General features: G+C 40.6%; 1 protein-coding gene across 1 annotated transcript in view; it reads right to left on the bottom strand.

Annotated features, from left to right (window-relative positions):
* Positions 1-18,444, bottom strand: part of LOC121869301 (sodium-dependent phosphate transport protein 2B-like) — a 55,100-nt gene that overhangs the window by 15,347 nt on the left and 21,309 nt on the right. The window contains exon 3 of the mRNA XM_042370548.1: positions 8,828-8,968. Within this exon, the coding sequence (XP_042226482.1) occupies positions 8,828-8,968 (141 nt within the window). The remainder of the gene's footprint in view (positions 1-8,827; positions 8,969-18,444) is intronic.

Below are 18,444 nucleotides of genomic sequence, written 5' to 3'. Positions count from 1 at the left end.
ATTTTCTGGTGAAAAGGGGGGGTCCGGACAACCCAGGACCCCCCTCTGTATCCGCCCTTGCTAAAAAAGGTGGATCAGCTGTTGTGGGCTAAAATGACTGATCAATTGTTGTAGGTTAAAATGATTGATCATATTGTGTGAATAAAAGGAAACTGGTTCAGGTGGTGTGGACGGGGCGAGTCAAGCCGGTGTGGAATAGGTTGAGTGTGGGTAGCGAGATAGGGACAAGGGCAAACCAGCGTGGGAAGTCCAACAACTGAGCGGCTGGTGGCTGGGGTTTTCCACTGCATAATGTTTGTTAACTCAGTGAAAAACACGACGACCAAGATAAAACAAGTAGCAAACTAAACAACCTGAAATTACCAGGTTATTAGTTCTCTGGTACACATCTTTTAGAAACACTTCTGAGATACTGCCGCCACCTGTGTACCTGTGTTATTTACTGCATCTGCATTTCACACTCAACATCTTGAATCACTAGATATTAGGTGCACTTTATATACTAATATTCTGGTTAAGACACCGCCGCCCACCGTCACCATATGGAAGTCACTTTACCATGACCTAACGTAACAAAGGCAGTGTTCGTGTATTCTTTTGGCCTGTTCAATCCCGTTTTCTTTTATCCTGGGATGAGGAACTCAACTGAAACGCAAAGAGAACCCACCCAGACAGACAGACAGACATGCAAACATAGAGGCAGGGAAAAACATCACAGGTAGCAGGATTGAATGGTGAAACAGGAGCGCGTGGTCGTTGGCAGCCGCTAGGTGAGATATGACCCACTATCAAATCAATTGTGACTCGTTAACAAGGTGGTCCAGTGTGCTATGGTTAACTGTCAGGTCGTTACTGGGTGGTCGAAGTAATTGGTAGTGGTCGTAGTAGGTGGGTGGTCATAGTAGTTTGGTGATCGTAGTAGGTGGGTAGTCGTAACAGTTGAGTGATCCTAGTAATAGGTGACTAGTGATGTAATAGTGTAGTAGTGTGGTGGTGTAGAGTGGTGATGGTGTACTAGTGTGATGGTGTAGTATGGTGATGGCGTAGTAGCGTGATGGTGTAGTGTGGTGATGGTGTGGTGTGGTTGTGGTGAAGTGTGGTGATGGTGTAGTAGTGTGATGGTGTAGTGTGGTGATGGTGTACTAGTGTGATGGTGAAGTATGGTGATGGTGTAGTATGGTGATGGTGTACTAGTGTGTTGGTGTAGTGTGGTGATGGTGTGGTGTGGTTGTGGTGAAGTGTGGTGATGGTGTAGTAGTGTGATGGTGTAGTGTGGTGATGGTGTACTAGTGTGATGGTGTAGTATGGTGATGGTGTACTAGTGTGATGGTGTAGTGTGGTGATGGTGTGGTGTGGTTGTGGTGAAGTGTGGTGATGGTGTAGTAGTGTGATGGTGTAGTGTGGTGATGGTGTACTAGTGTGATGGTGTAGTATGGTGATGGTGTACTAGTGTGATGGTGTAGTGTGGTGATGGTGTGGTGTGGTTGTGGTGAAGTGTGGTGATGGTGTAGTAGTGTGATGGTGTAGTGTGGTGATGGTGTGGTGTGGTTGTGGTGAAGTGTGGTGATGGTGTAGTAGTGTGATGGTGTAGTGTGGTGATGGTGTACTAGAATGCCACATACATCATGACACACACGGTAGATAAACCTCTTGGTGAGGCTCTCGTGTACAGCTGTCCTGGGTGTTCCCGTACAGTCACCCTCCACACGTTACTAACCAGTCACTACCAGATAATATTCATCATCTTAATCCTCAATAAACAACCGTCCAGCTTCAGATACAAGTGCAGGTACAGGTAGATATATAAGTACTAAAGGTACATAAATTATATAAGTTAAGATTCATATAGAAGTACAGGTACAAATATCACAAAACGACAGCAGTACACAAGCACAATTAAGGGCCAAATTATATTGTTACATCTTCTGCACACACACAAACACACACACATACACACACACACACACACACACACACACACACACACACACACCAATGGGCCATCAATCAATCAAGACCACTAGGAGCAGGTCACTCTTCCACAACTCTCCCATACCATTATTTAAGTTAATGATAATTAAAATTGACGTCAAAATCTTGAAACCCATAAACTCTTACGACTATTGAGGTCAGGAGTTCACTGGTTTTTTCCTGACATATAAGGCCCGATACTGGCTCATACTTGGTACTTCAAAACTGGTATTTAATATATATGTATATTTTTTGCGATATTTGGATGGAAGAGTCTGGCAGGTTTCAACTGCTTTGTCGTTTTGTCGTGAGAGAGCGCGCGCGCATACGCATGTATGTATGTATGTATGTATGTATACGTGTGTGTGTACGAGAGAGAGAGAGAGAGAGAGAGAGAGAGAGAGAGAGAGAGAGAGTCCTTGGTGGCCACTCAGGAGGAGGAACAGGTAATTACTGGGGACGAAATATCGTCCACAAGTGAAAGTGGAGAATGGAATAATTTATCATGAGAATAATTATGGGGAAGGAAGGACACATAATAATTAATAAAGAACTGAAGAGGGGGGGGGGGGTAGGGATGGCCAGGCTGGTGGAGCGAGGACGCCACATGTAAACAGTGCGTGGCGGGCAACCTTCACCTGACATACCACCTCTGCGCCCGAAGGCCTAAGGCACTAACCAATCTTTGAGAAAGAGATTGCTCCGTCCATTCATCAATTTTCTTGAGATTCACACACACACACACACAACAAATACTTCGGCTCCCTGGTTAAAGCAATGCGACCATATACAGGAAACACCTCGTAGCCGGATAGCAATGGAAGGAGGAGGAACCTCAAGGTCCTTCATCACTTTAGACCGTGAGAAGAAGAGGAAGGACACAGAGATCCACATAGGTAGCCTAACACTTCAAATTTATTATGTAATTGTGTTGCTTAATACTAAAGATTTTTTTCCTCAACACTACAGCATTACGAGATTAAGCTCACGTTCGGTTTAGGAATATAATTTTTTTCTTTTGTATTAACCGGAAAATGCTCTTGAGGAAGGTGACCTCTAAAGGAAGGGCATCCGTATACAGGGTGTAAAAAGAGGCAATAACTTTTAGTGTACAAAAAAAGTTGAGGAAGTTTTCTCATCGATGGTGACAAATGCAAGGTGAGTCAAGTGCTCCTCAGAACCTTGGTTGGTCTGCCTGCGACAGTTTGAGGGGCACAACACACTGCCACCACCATATAGTTATCAAACACTCTTGTTCCTACACGTCTACCAATGTTTTAACCGGGTTCACCCTCCTTATATATCCGTGCCTTAATCTGCATCTACGCCCACATGTTCCTTCACTTCCCGTCTACTCCCATTCCATGTCTAATCCCACTTGTTCCATCCGTACCCACACCATCTTTCCCAACCCGTCCATTTACAATCAAACCCTCATATCTATCCATGTCCACATACTTCATCCACATCCACACGCTGCTCCATAAAATATTTTACTGAACCTGTTGTTAGCACAGCGTCAACTTGATGAAACACAATCTCAAATTTGCATAACTTTTTATCGGCCTCGCTACCCACTGTGTGTGTGTGTATGTGTGTGCGTGTGTGTGTGTTTGTGTGTGTGTGTGCAAATCAATGTATACAGTACATTATCATGTTGAAATTAATGTGAAGTTTCGCTATCCCCAATCCAAGTTTGTCGCACACTCTCGAGCACAACACACAATGACCGCATGATTCACCACACATCGGTCATCAATTTATGGGAGAATGACAATAATGTGAATCTCAATTTAATAAGACAATAACTTAAAAGAAGACTAATTATAATATCCATCGCATGCTTATCTGCAATCATATCTAACGTGTCGGTACCAATTTGTGGGGAACATGTAAATTTTATGATAGTTGATAATAGATAAATAAAATTGTTCCTTTTCGTGCATCTTCCTGTTCCAGATACCGGCCGTGTTTGCTAGCCTGGTGCCAAAGTCCACAGTTCTGTGTTTAACTATTTGCGAAAGACGAGAATTAGCGAGACAATGGAACAAACGTGATCTTCACGCGATATTTTTTTCTTCAGTCATATGAAGGACTGAAGAATCATGACTGGTTGGTCCGGTCAATTTTTACGAATATCACGTTAACTGAAGAGCCACAATTTACTTTTTATTATTCCTCGTGCAACAAGAGGACTTCCCTTTCGTCATCACTGAAAAATGGACAGTTAAACTCCTTCACCAATACCAGGGAAGATAGCGCCACTTTTCCACCCAAAATTATATAGTGTGGAGGTATCGTGAATAACTTGGTGAGGTTATAAGTACAATAGATCCGTTTTGCGGGGCTTAGGCTTACGTGCAATATATGATACTCACGAAAATAATGATATCTTTTTTTTGTCGTTTCTCTGTGGCGAGGAGCCGTCACTGAGGACGAGGTCACCGGGTGGGTGGTGGCGGTGGTGTGTCTAGTAAAGAGGTTTACCAACACTTTAGTGGCGTCTAGTTTCAATCGAGTGTCACCTGACCATCTCACCTCTACCTCACCACCAAAAACAACAAGTTTTTCATCTGTCCTACTGTCACCTCTTTCTCAAGTTGCCTGAATACGTATCACCTTAAAAAAAATGGGTTGCAAAACACCGTGTGTCACACGACCCTGGAACAGCATTAACGTTATGATGTTATTACTGTACTTCAACAACTAAGGTCTTCAAGCGCGTAATAAAGTTACTAAAGGGAACATGATAATACTGTACTTGTAACCAGTTCGTGTAAAAAAACTCTAATTTTGACGGTAAAGTATCTAACCCACACATTAATCCTAGGTTTTGTGTACTGCTGTATTATCATCTGGAAATCATTGTACTGGTAGTTGCGGACCTGTAACTGTATCTATAGCCTTGTGTCTTTGTAAATAAATGTAATGTAGTATAATGAAATGTAATATTATAGCACAGAACAGGCGGTCAGAGCAAGCCCAAACGAGACCTAAAGTTGGAACACGACACTTGTACTGCACCGAGTAGTGTGAGATGGAGGCGCCGCGCAGGGGAGGAGGAAGTCAGTGTTGTGAAGAAATCAACATTTGCCCTACAATTATTACGAGGTTAGGTTAGGTGTGTTCTCGGCCTCTTCCTCTTCTGGGTGTTTTATTATACTATTAATTACTATCCTTATGGTAATTTAGGTGTGTGTGTGTAATAACTATGTAGATTCTATGACAAGAAAAGCATTTCTTGTGGAAAACCTCAGAAATTAATGTATTTTTTAAACTGTAAACGACAAAGACATATCTCAAAATAGCTCTGCTACTCACATAAAAAGGTAAGATTGCTAAGGTACACCATAAGTGTGTGGTTAATGGCTTCCCACTAAGGATGGTGGCATGTACTGGAGTAATACTGAAGGCCGGCCACTTCTTCACCTGCTCACTTCCCCCTTCTTCCTCCTACTCGTAACCTTGGCGCCAGTAATGAAAGTGTAACAACAACTGACACTCCCTCGGCGCCAGCCACTAGTGTGTCATAAATGTTACGTTCAATCTATTTGGCCGTGCATAAGCTTGCCAAAAACAGGGTTCTGGACGTGTAAGTAACGGTGACAGGTGGAGCAGTGGCTGTCAACGTACTTGCCTCACATTACTACGACCCGGTTTTCTGAGTGTCAAGCTTTCGTCCCAGTTATCTCTACAACTTTCTCTTAACTGTTAACTGTTTACTTAAAATATTATTAAAGTGAGTTGTATCATTCATCTGACCTAAATTAGTTATGTTATTTCCATTATTCAGTTGTGTATCATAAACCAGTTTTAAATGTAAGACGAGTACCACGACAACCATACACTTACCATTACGTCCCATAATACAACCATCAGGACCACGATTACTATCCACTACCATGACCTTACCATCTACCACCATGACCCTACCATCTACCACCATGACCCTACCATCTACCACCATGACCCTACCATCTACCACCATGACCCTACCATCTACCACCATGACCCTACCATCTACCACCATGACCCTACCATCTACCACCATGACCTTACCATCTACCACCATGACCCTACCATCTACCACCATGACCCTACCATCTACCACCATGACCCTACCATCTACCACCATGACCCTACCATTCACTACCATGATTCAGTTTCCGTCAGTCAAGCAGCAACTGGCAAAGGAAAAGCAAACCGGTAGTGGTAGTTTCACCTCAGGATTCTTGAGTAGCAAAATATATACAGAGGGAGGGAGGCGGGGGGAGAGCCTGTTTGGGTTGATTCATTATTATCGTGTCTTGTGATAACTATCGCAGATGTAGTGAAGAGAGAGAAATATGGCCAAAATCACTTGAAAAACGTACAGAAAAGAAGTGTCCTGTTATTAAACCAACAGTACAATATGATTATCATGGTAAATATCACATGCAAATGTAGAAATATGATATCCAAGACGACCAAATAAGTTTTTATGTCCACAGAACTATCCTGGAACACGTTTAATTAACCACTAAAGAAAATACATTACTAAACTCGCTCCTACTGTCGTGTTTCAGGAAAAAAATATATGTTGACTATTTTCATTAAACTCTTCTATAATATCAAAAGCACCTAAAGATTATCAGATATAAAGTACGGCTACTAAATATTGACACATGAAATCCTATGCATAAGACCTCATAGTTACCATTAAAACAGAGTCGTGGGGGTCGGGGTCGTAGAGTGACAGGAGACGCGGAATATTACTCCAATGTCAAAGCTTCAATAAGGGTCAACTGGCACAGTGCAAACTACCGCCAACACCTCCTGCTCCACCCACCTGGGCAACGTATTTGAGGCGTCATTTGGAAATTATCACAACTTTTACCACAATTGGTGAGAGACTGGCCATATCGAATAAAGGGTGCGCTTCTTAATTTTTGGTCCAGCGACACATGATAATTAATCCAGAAATAAAAGGATTCCTGGAGGGGCAGTTAAACATTGGATATTACAAGCATCCCTTAATTACTTTGGAAATAACTTTAAACTTACAAGAAAGAGGAAATTTTGAATTCCTCAAGTCACGAGGAAGACAAGAAAAATCCTGGCGAACACATAAATTCCTCAGCTAATTAGACTTAAGACTAGCTGACACTGCTCGTAACAATGGTTTTTAATTAGAAAAATTTAGATTTAGGCGCGAAATAGGTAAACATTGGTTTGGAAATAGAGTAGTGGACGAGTGGAACAAGTTACCAAACACCATCATTAACTCGAATACGCTGGATAGCTTCAAACATAGGTTGGATGGATATATGAGCGATAGGGGTTGGGTGTAAATGGGACTGCCCAGTATGGGCCAATAGGTCCGTTGCAGTTTCCTCCATTCTTATGTTCTTATGTGCTCCAGTACTAGAGAGACACATGCCCGGGCAGTGGTCTAATTTCAGTAAAGGGTAGTTGTTGCAGCTGGACATTCACTTTTACCTTGCACGATGACGCTTTTTATGGCCCCTTTCAAAGTCCTCCTCCTTGGTCTCTCCCTTCTCTCCTGACACAGCCTCTTCGTCAACACACTTATCATCGTCCAGGTCTAATAAGTGACGGGCAGCTCAAGCTCGTGACGTGGGGTTGTGTCATAACAAGCACACACACCTAAGATAGGTATGGGTTATATAAACCGCGTATCTGCCCCAGCCTGCAACCCCTCGTCGACCTGACTGACCGGATGTTACAGCTGCTCAAATGATCTCCTGAGAGCCTGTTCACACCTGTGTTGGCTTGCCTCGTGTTGTGGTCTGGCAGACTGGTATATAGGTACTTCTAACTTGCTGATATATGTTATTCGATCAATTATGAACTATTTTCCTCTCAAAAAGGAGGTCCAGTTGTATCCCTTAGCGAGGCTAGAGACACCCAGAAAAACCTGACTTTAGTACTCGGAAGGTGGCGGTGACCATCAAAACAATGTTCCCGCCTCAACACTTAACCTCCACTACTCCTACGTAAACTTCAGTCATATGTATCTTGCCTTCGGTAAACCAGTTTATATAAATTAAACCAGTGGATGTGAATTAACTATTCATAATCTTAATCAGTGAAATAATTGGAGACTGCAAGTTAGTCGCTTTTATTCAAGATTTCCATTTCAAATTTATGTCCAAAGTACACAACACCTTAAAAAGTATCAGGTAAGAGTGAGAAGCAAGAATTTAGAACCACACAACATATATTACCACCACGAAGTCCATGGTCTCTCCCTGGCCCTGTTTCCGTTCTCCACTTTGATCCGTATTTGGTGGTGGTCGCTCCACACGCCTCTGGTACTGTGCCTTCTACTACCACTACTTTGATCAAACATTAGAAAGCTCACAACATGGTCCCCTTATCCGCACATACTGTACTGTACACTTCTAATACGAGTTTACAACAATATTACTAAAGACAGTATCTAAACAAAGAGCACACGATGATCACAAAATCAACAGCATAATTCAGTGATTTTCCTTATCCATAAATCAAATACGTCAAGCTATATTGTATAGGTCATCGTTCAGGATTAGAGCAGCTGACAATGTACCACATGAGACATCTATAATCATCCGTCGCTTCTAAAATACTCTTCGACTCTACGTCAAAACAAACATCGTTAGCAGTTATGCCAGTTAGCAGATAGTTCGTCATCAAAATGCTCAAGTCAAAAAATACAAAGTTGTTCCTTTATACTGACAAATTCCTATTGGTAGTAAAACAAATAATAAATAGAATTCACTAGCCAATGATAGACCAACAGTTTGCAGTAATGTACAGTTGACACGGTATATGCATTTAAACGTTTAGTAAACGGGCAATGGATGACACTTACCTGTTGTCTTGCCAGCAATGAGCCTGAAGGAGGATGAGAGGAAGTCGAGGGAGCAGATGAAGAGGTAGAGGAAGCCCAGCACCAGAGACACCTTAAGAGTGTTCATTGTCACCCGCTGCACCTTCTCCGTCGTCGTCATCTCTGAAGCGAGGAACAACAACAGATTTTAGACACATAAACCTGAAACTGGTCTATTCTAATAACAGTCTTTTTAAATAAAGGTTTGAAAATCAATGAATTAAAATGTGTGACTCGACGCCTCTATAAAACCTCCTGTAACTGTCATTGTTATACTGCTGAAGAAGACCATAGGTTACGGTCGAAATATACAAGTGATCTTGTTGCTACAGTAGAAGATAAAAGACAGGAAGGAATAAGATCACTGTATATGTTGACCGTGTGACAAGTTCAATTACACAAAGAGTTTTTATAGAGGCGTCAAGTCACTCCAAGTGACGTGATCAGGCGGCTGTCCGCAATGAATGTCAAGTCAGGTCTTATAAACAGCTATCGAGGTGATTAGGACAGGACCATTGTTCTCTTGAGACTTTATTATTTTTACATCAAAACAGACTACGACTTTTCTTCTAAAACTACAATGTGATTAATCAATTATGGATAAATTATTCCGGTTAATGGTATGACCCAACCCACTAACATGTTAAAATGCAACTGAATTATCCAAGGCCTTTGTCCCTCCCTGTATGACCATCATACACTTTACCACGACCATTACACGATGTAGTATAAACACCTGGTTCGCCCTCACTTTGTATTTTTATTTTTAGTGAACATTAACATGATGTTTTAACACTTGAAAACTTATTTATCAAGAGTTTGTGGATTGATGAAAATATATTAAAAAGATGGTGAAATCTTTTATGAGTACTAAAAGCCGAGGTATTGAAATAATTTGTTTTAGCCATACTCAACGCCTGATTAAAACTCAACTAGGGTATCCTAGTTCGCCTAACTAGTTTGACTGTAAATTGCCTTATCGAGATATTTAAGGCTACAAATCCAAACGGTTCTTAGAAATGTCCTGCAACATCTCTTCTTATCACGTGGACCAAGTAAGTAGTTGGTAACAAATCAGTTTTTAATAATCATGCATCATGAATAAAATACGTATGCAGTTTGGAGTAATATATTTCTGAAGGATTAATTCCTTGCAATACTTTATAACAATGAAATATATTAGACAAAACTCCACACAAATGAGCGATATAGGTGAGCTGGTTTGCCTAGTATGGGCCAAAAGGCGCTCTGCAGTTTATTCTATTTTTATGTTCTTATGATTAAATTATTGCAATCTTCTGTACAAATAGGAAAGAGTTTTGAATATATTAGCGGCTAACACAATGATTTGAGAAAAGAATAAATAAAATACGTCATTACTGAACTCCTTTCACTCCAAGAATCACGTCTGGTCACTCAAGGCCGACATATACACTTAACCAAAAAGCACCGTAAACATAACCCAGTAAAAAATATAAACTCTACGAGCAAGACCACCCGACGAGGAATAAAATAAGAAATATCTGACCCACTTTCTGATTTGGTCCTGCTGTCCTAACACTGCCTGGGGGCATCATACACGCTTAACATGTGTAATGGTAACCTGTAATGATGCTTGAGAGAAAAATAAATCATAGAATAGACGAGTAAAACTGTATAATGAAGTAAAATATAAAAAACGGGAAAATTATCAAAGAATTTAAACAAGTCCGAGGGAATTAGTGGCAAAAGATACAGGGAATAACAAATGTTCTGTAATGTAACGTATTAATCAATAATATGTATAGTACAGCATGTATATGGGTGACTGACGAAGAGCTTTAGGTACAAAGTATGATGTAAACTGCAAAGGTAATGTACTGTAAGTCCCGACAGTGGTAGCGGTGTGAGGTTGGATAACTATCTAGAGCAGTCTTGAAATCTCCTTGAGCTAGCTAGTGAGGAGCTAATAGTGGGGAGGAGCTGGGGAGAGAATAGAGGGCAGGAGAGAGAGTATGAAGAGGGGCAAGAGGAGAGTACGTGGAGGGTAGAGAGAGACGTGGAGGGCAGGAGGAGAGAGGTGGAGGGCAGCGTGGAAAGGCAGGGGGAGAGTATGGAGGGGCAGGAGGGAGAGGTAAGACAGGGCGTAGGCAGCAAGGGGAGGGAGGAAGGGGAGAAAGTGTAAGGTGGTCAGGTAGGGGACCACCATACAGAGACAGGGGCGGGGCCAGGGCAGCATCTCCGCCTGGGGAACACTAACAAGACGATAACACAGTCAGATGGAAGGTATTGCAAGGTGTGGCGAAACAGTGAGGGTAAGAGAGGCTTTGTTGTGCTGCTATCTATGCTTATACATACACACACACACAAAAAACCCATTTAAAACACAAGATTATCCGCTGTGCTTCTAAAAATTCCTAACTTAACGCATATTTAATGCCAAGACTAAGAATACTGACATCATCCACCAGTGACCTGCTAGTAGCTACGCAATTCCCAAATGCGACACAGAGATAGCCCAAAACATTGTCTGCCCACCTGCTTGTTTGGATGCCTTTCCTACCAAGCCAGGTGCCACAGGACCATGGCTGGAGCCTTCACAGAGGTACAGCGGGTGCACAGGTGTCGGCTAAAATACTCTGGATTTCACAGACAAGTCGGTCAATTTGTGTCGGAGCAAAAAGCTGACCATCAGATCCCGACCCGCTAGCCTGTAAAGCTATCGCCGCTCGCTCTCCCAGGTGCGGAGATGTGTGCACGAGCTTCGATGTTATGACGGAGTTTGACTAACCTGTAGCAGCAAGTTTTATAATGACTACCTTATATCACAAATACGAATAATATATATTGATATATTCATCTATTACGGCGTTCGTCAAGTTTTCCAACAATTACTTTCATCATATAATTTTCTAGCAGATGAAAAAATAGTTCTGTTTTCTTTAACTGGGCAGGTCTTCAAACCTTGACACGAGTTACATGTATGAGATATATTAAATTACGGGAAGGACAAATAAATCCACCCTTGAACCTTAACGTCAGGAACTACTTTAAGAAACATGAAGACCTGAGAACCAACCTGGAGATGTATAAAATTTTATACAATATAATGACTATGTTAAAGGTTAGTACCCGCGAGTCTCCCGGGCAGCGTTGCCTGAATCCTAGTGGCCTGGACCCACAGGTGCCTCACCCCACAACTACCACACCCATTCAGGTGCCACACCCCCCACACTTGTGCCCTTCTGGTTCACACCCCTTCCACCGTTGACCCTGAATGCAAGTGGCGTCATTGCCTGGGGTCATGAACTACGTTTGGGGTGACCGTGGTCATGAACTGTGACCTGAAAATCAGTGGTGTATGACCTATCTCGGAGGTCCCGAGGGCTTTGGGTCATGACCTGTTTCTCGTCCGGGGTTACTGGGATCACTACACAAGTAAGGTCATAGTCAGCACAGTGAACAGTACTGAATACCCGAAACAGAGAAGACATAAACCTTGATTTAGAATCAGTGTCGGGGAGTACGGAGTCGATACCACCTGTGGTGTAATGGTTAGCATCCTTGCCTCGCAAGCGAGCGGACCCGAGTTCGATCCTCGGGCAGGGTGAAACTACAGGCAAGTTCCTTTACGCCGTTTGCCTCTGTCTACCCAGCAGTAATTGGGAACCTGGATGTTAATCGCTTTGTGGATCGTATTCCGGGGTAATGGTTAGCCAGTGCAGTTAGCGAGTTGTCCGGTCTTCTTGGACTATTCCTTGATAGTGAGTCATACAACTCGTTAACTTAGGGTGTGGTTGTTGTGTTGGTGACAGCTTTTACACCTTAAACAAATTCACGTCTAGGTGGCCCTTGGGCAGGCCATCCTCGTTACACGAGGGGAAACCATTATTATATAAATTGAAAGGTTTGCTATCTGGTAGTTTTGTGTCATCAGGATAAAGGGTCACCACTATGATAGTCACTATACACCACTTGTACTTTATACGTGATGACTAAGTTTAATAAGTTTTAGCTATAATTCTCACTCGTACATTTCTAGTCCTATCTAGGTTAAGGCACCACCACAAGGTAATGACTGTTCTCAGACTTTAAAGTGAAAAAATCAAGGGTGTCGGCAGCTAGCGAGGTGTGTTATAATGATGATGTACAAGCACAAGGTTAACACTCTTTAACACTTTTATTACTAGACTCCCATAAGACACCTGGTACCTAGTAAACACCATGTTACTGTTGCTTCTGATCAGAATTATATTTGTAGATTAGAAAAAAAAAAGCTTCATAATTTGAGGATTTTATGAAGTTTGAAGCGTAGCATAAATGAATATCACTCTGGCACTAACAAGCATGCACAGTATCGTGAAAATAAGCGTGACGGATTTTTTCCTTACATCTACACTTGTACTTGTACCACTAAATAACCCTTTTGAATCTGAATCTGCAATCAGAGGAGACCATAAACATAGAGTTGAGTCGTGAAAGTCTCCATACTCCAAACGTGTGCCACGGAACATTGTCCATCTGGGTGGAAGTGCGAGTCAGATTTATTAATGTTTATTGCTCAACACAGTATAACCCAGCTCGATGTGCGAGGGCCAGCAGGAAACTCATGTGCAACGCGGCCACACCCAACGCCCGGCACTATCCTAAACTACACCTCTATTACAACATGATGTTACTGGTATTAATTATTACGATGCTTAGAAACCCACCATTGATACCAGATAAGAGGTGTAACTCTAACTGGTCTCGTATCTAGAAAACAGGGATGCAATCAGTAATACCAACTAAGAGATCAAAGAGATTGAGAGATAACTAGACAGAGAGAGAGAGAGAGACGTCTACAAATCTACAATACAACCACTATCACTGACACGCCTACACGGCCAGACAGACGAGAAATAATGAGATATCTAAAAAAAAATGGCAAAGAAATCAAGTCTCAATTACATGTTATCAACAAATCACTCTGGCCTCGTGTATATTGTTATAATGAAATCCTGTATTGAAATGACCAGACTCACATGTAGTCACCAAATTTCATCAATGATAAACTAACTTCACCTACGATAAATAGACCAAGTTCACATATGATCAATCAAATTCACTTAAATCATCTATTCATCTAAAATCAAAGAACATCTAAAATTGCTAACTTTATGGATGATGGATCAACTTAACCTAAGACCATTTATGACAACCTATACATAAGATACAAAATTTACGGCTTTAGTTAACAGACTTTTGCTTAACTATCAAAACAGGAAGATATTTTTAACCCAAAATTTACTCTGGGAGTCTGTAGATGACATCTGACCTCTGACCAATCATGTTACCACATATTAAGGTCAAGGGGAGAGGTGGTGGTGGCGGTGTGGTTGGATTATCTCCACAAAAAAGGTGTATGGGGTTGAGTGCCGTCACCACTGACACGAAGGAACACCTGGTGGATGCTACTACGATGGTATGTAGGAGTTTTGGTGTACTTTACTGGACCAACTCATGAGAGTGGCTCTGGCCCTGACATGTAGAATATTGCTGATCAAACGGAAGAGCAGAGTGCGATAGAGATCTGAAGTACGGTGAAAGTGTCAGGTATTGCCGACACTTCCAAAATTTAGCAATTAGTTCTTGAACGATTCCTGGAGTACTGTTTACATCAGCGGGTCTTATCTCACCCCTTCCTGCCGCAGGTGCTTATTTTATTAGTGACGTCACCCCAGGCAATGTCTCTCACCGTACTGTACCATCGACACACTCTAGCTGGTGTACCTCACACCCAGAGCTGTGTCACCATCACGGTATATCTCTCATGATATCCACCGTGATATCCTCTAGTCTTGTCGATATTATCCAAGGTGCTCTAATTATAGTGACATGTGTTTTCATCGGCAGGGCAATATTCTCAGCATGTATTGTTTAGCGGCTACTCTGTTGCCCAGGTAATAGTCTGCTAAATGTTAAGCGTTCCACACATGAGCGGTGAGGCCATTATCTCTCAACTGACCTCTCACAATCCACGATATTTTCCTCTGGTGTTGTTTTTAACAAGTTAGTCATTGGTGGCGGGAGACAGTGGCAGCGAGACACACTTGGTGTAATGTTGCAGAACTTGTGGAGATATTTGAGCCCCTCATCATAGTTCAATAAAACAATAAATCATAGATCTCTAGAGGTGACTCACTGTTTACAGTATGCTATGCAGGAAAGGGGAGTCTGTACACGTAAATAGGTCTTTATGAAAATAGTGGGGCTAGTATTCAACGCCATGTGAAATAGTAATCCATCACATACTGTACCACTAACGGGGAACTCAGACGGTGGAAGGTTAACAAACATCAAGTGAGATGCAGTGGAGGCCAAGCCGCTCAACATGGCCTATGGTGCAACCTGGCGAGGTGAAGTTTTTATTACCATTCCCGCCATCACTCAATACACGCACACTTCCACTTAAGACAAGTTTCCCCAACCAAGACGGTACCAGCCTTTCTATTAGAGTGAAAAAAAATAAAAATAAAAACATTCCTCGGGAAGCTGGTGTGGGAAAAAGTGCTGCTGTCAACAACAGACTAAAGTATCCTTAAAACACGACTGGTTTGCTCCTATGGAGCCATTTTAAGTCAGTAACTCCAATTTTACTTTCTCGTCATTGTTTTGGTGCTGGTTACTTATCAGGTAGACACCCTTACTCAGCTCACACCAGTACTGTGTCGACACTTGAATATGCGTATCAGTTTCCACCGCTCTGATAATTAACTTCCTAACATCCACGCCCGAATGATGTGCGTCAGTGGATAACTTTACTATTTACTCCTCCATTTTATACAAACAATTAATTCTTATTCTGTTCTCGTTTTTTGCAGTGAAAATAAAATAAGGGAGACGCAAATAATTATGAACAGCAGTGACGTTCAAATTGGTAATTTACACTCAAGAAATTACTGTATAACCTCTAAACTGTTTCCCTGCATTACATATTACTAACATTAAGGCACATGGCTGCAAGACAAATAACAAACAAGAATATAGAGTAATATAGACAACTTGATAACACTATTCGGTGATGTTAATAGCTATCCCAAGTCCCACCTTCCCCTCCCTCATCTCTCTCTTCTCTATCCCCCTCCCAAATTCCTATAAACAGTTTCCACTTCGTTGGTTTCTGCTCTAAAACTGTATTAAAAAGAAATCAATAGAAGAATGGCGAAGGAGGTGAACTTGTAGTGGGGTCATGTGAGTTTATTGGTGAGTGGCGGTACATTCACACACTTATGTGATGTGATGGAATAAAAATTTATTAAGATCAAGAAAAAAAAATCATTAGAGAGAGAGAGAGAGAGAGAGAGAGAGAGAGAGAGAGAGAGAGAGAGAGAGAGGTAGACGTATAAATTCATCAAAATGCTGGAGAAACTATCAGCATTAAAATATATTTCAGAGAATATTTCTTGTGTTTGAGTGTGTGTGTGTGTGTGTGTGTGTGTGTGTGTGTGTGTTCACGGCCACCCTCTTAAGTAGAGTGACCTTTCAATCCTTTCTATATTTCTCAGTCTAATCACTTTCAGGAGGTAAAAACACCCAGGCGTACGACTGTACAGTAAGTTCCAATTCATTAGTTCTGATAAAATTACTATGCAATTTCTATGTCTCATTTCCCAATCGATGAACATTGCGTGGAGGAACAGAGCTTTAATATTTGCGTCAACCTATGTACAGATACTGCACTTAACCGTGAACTCTCCCAGTCATTAAGCTGTCAGAGTACATTATTTATGAGTATTTTATCAACGACTCGGTTAACACAGACGCTACCTTGAATATCAATTTTCGCTGCATTGATTTGAATAAACACCGTACAGCTGTGAAGGAACACGTTAGTTTTCTGGAAAAAAAAAAGATTTGGGCACAGCTGTTCACGTCGTTACTATCGTAAAACCTATTATCTAACGTGCTTTTATTAAATTCAAAACTCAGAATAATTTGAAAAATCGTCATGTTTTAGCTTAAAAGTCACGCTTGAAATCCCTTTTCCGGACTTGGATGGACTCCAAGCGCATCACTAACCGCACCCCTAATTCACTGTCATTCGCCCAAGCTATCCATTCTAAACATACGTGTTATGCTGTGGTGTCTTAAATTGCAGGTAAGGTTGTGCTGTATGTCGGGGCAGGAACGCATGGCAGGGGTTGAAGGTGGTGTCGGGAGGGGGGAACTGATCGGTGCGTCAGATGACCTTGGGTTGACCAACTCCCGGGTCACTCACTAAGGTCATGTGTGGCCTCATTGTCAAGGTGAAAGGTGAGCTGGCTGAGAGGACATACTTGGCACTCTTGGCATGACTGTGTATTTTTGAGTGAGCAGGTTCCTCCAGTCAGCCCTGGTAAGGAACTCGTCCAGCCCCACCCTGTCAACACACACACACACACACGGTAAGAACGGAGTGACTTTGTGCCCTCGTGAATTTCTAAATGCTGTTTGGTGTTGTTCGGTGCTTAATGAGCCAGGCAGTTGAAACACCTACATCTAGAACATACACACACACCAGATTACCTACACGAAGTGAAAGTAACCTACGTTTTTCTAACCAAACGAATAATGATTTGTTTCACCATTTCATGGGTAATTTTTCCCTAATTATTAAAAATTTCTAATAAATTTTCAGAATAATATACGTAAAACTGACCAAAAATACGAACATATCAAGTAATAATGGTGAAAGTAGAGGGGGGGGGGGGCAATATCTTTCAGCGCTGTTTGTGTGATTTAAAGTATATACTTGTGACACTTGCCAGATGCTTTTGGTGTTATTGTACATGGGTACCTAGTGACGGCACTAGGATCCCGCTTCCTCTATCAAGGAATAAACAATTGAAATTGAATTGAAGTAAACAATGTAGTATTATCTGTAGTGGTGGTGTGAGTGTTAGTAGTAATTAGGGCTATCAATATCAGTACTAATGTAAACAGTATCAATAAAGACTTTACCACCATCATCAATACTCAATGCCATAGTAAATGGCAACACCAGCAGGAACAGTGTTATTATTATTATTATTATTATTATTATTACTATTATTATTATTATTATTACTATTATTATTATTATTATTATTATTATTATTATTATTAATATTACTACTATTATTATTATTATTATTATTATTATTATTATTATTAATATTAATATTATTAATATTATTAATATTATTAATATTATTATTATTTTTTTATTATTATTATAATATTATTATTATTTTATTATTATCATCATCATCATCATTATTATTATTATTATTATTATTATTATTATTATTATTATTATTATTATTAATATTATCATCATCATCATCATCATTATTATTATTATTATTATTATTATTATTATTATTATTATTATTATTATTATTATAATTATAATTATTATTATTATTATTATATTATTATTTTATTATTATTATTATTATTATTATTAGTAATAGTAGTAGTAGTAGTAGTAGTAGTAGTATTACTTTTATTATTTTATTATTATTATTATTATTATTTTATTATTTTATTTTTATTATTATTATTATTATTATTATTATTATTATTATTATTATTATTATTATTATTATTATTATTAT

This window comes from Homarus americanus, unplaced genomic scaffold (genome assembly GCF_018991925.1).
Source record: "Homarus americanus isolate GMGI-L3 unplaced genomic scaffold, GMGI_Hamer_2.0 scaffold36734, whole genome shotgun sequence".
Classification (NCBI taxonomy): domain Eukaryota; kingdom Metazoa; phylum Arthropoda; class Malacostraca; order Decapoda; family Nephropidae; genus Homarus; species Homarus americanus.
Note: the sequence above shows the minus strand (reverse complement) of the source record. Positions and strands in the feature narration are given on the sequence as shown.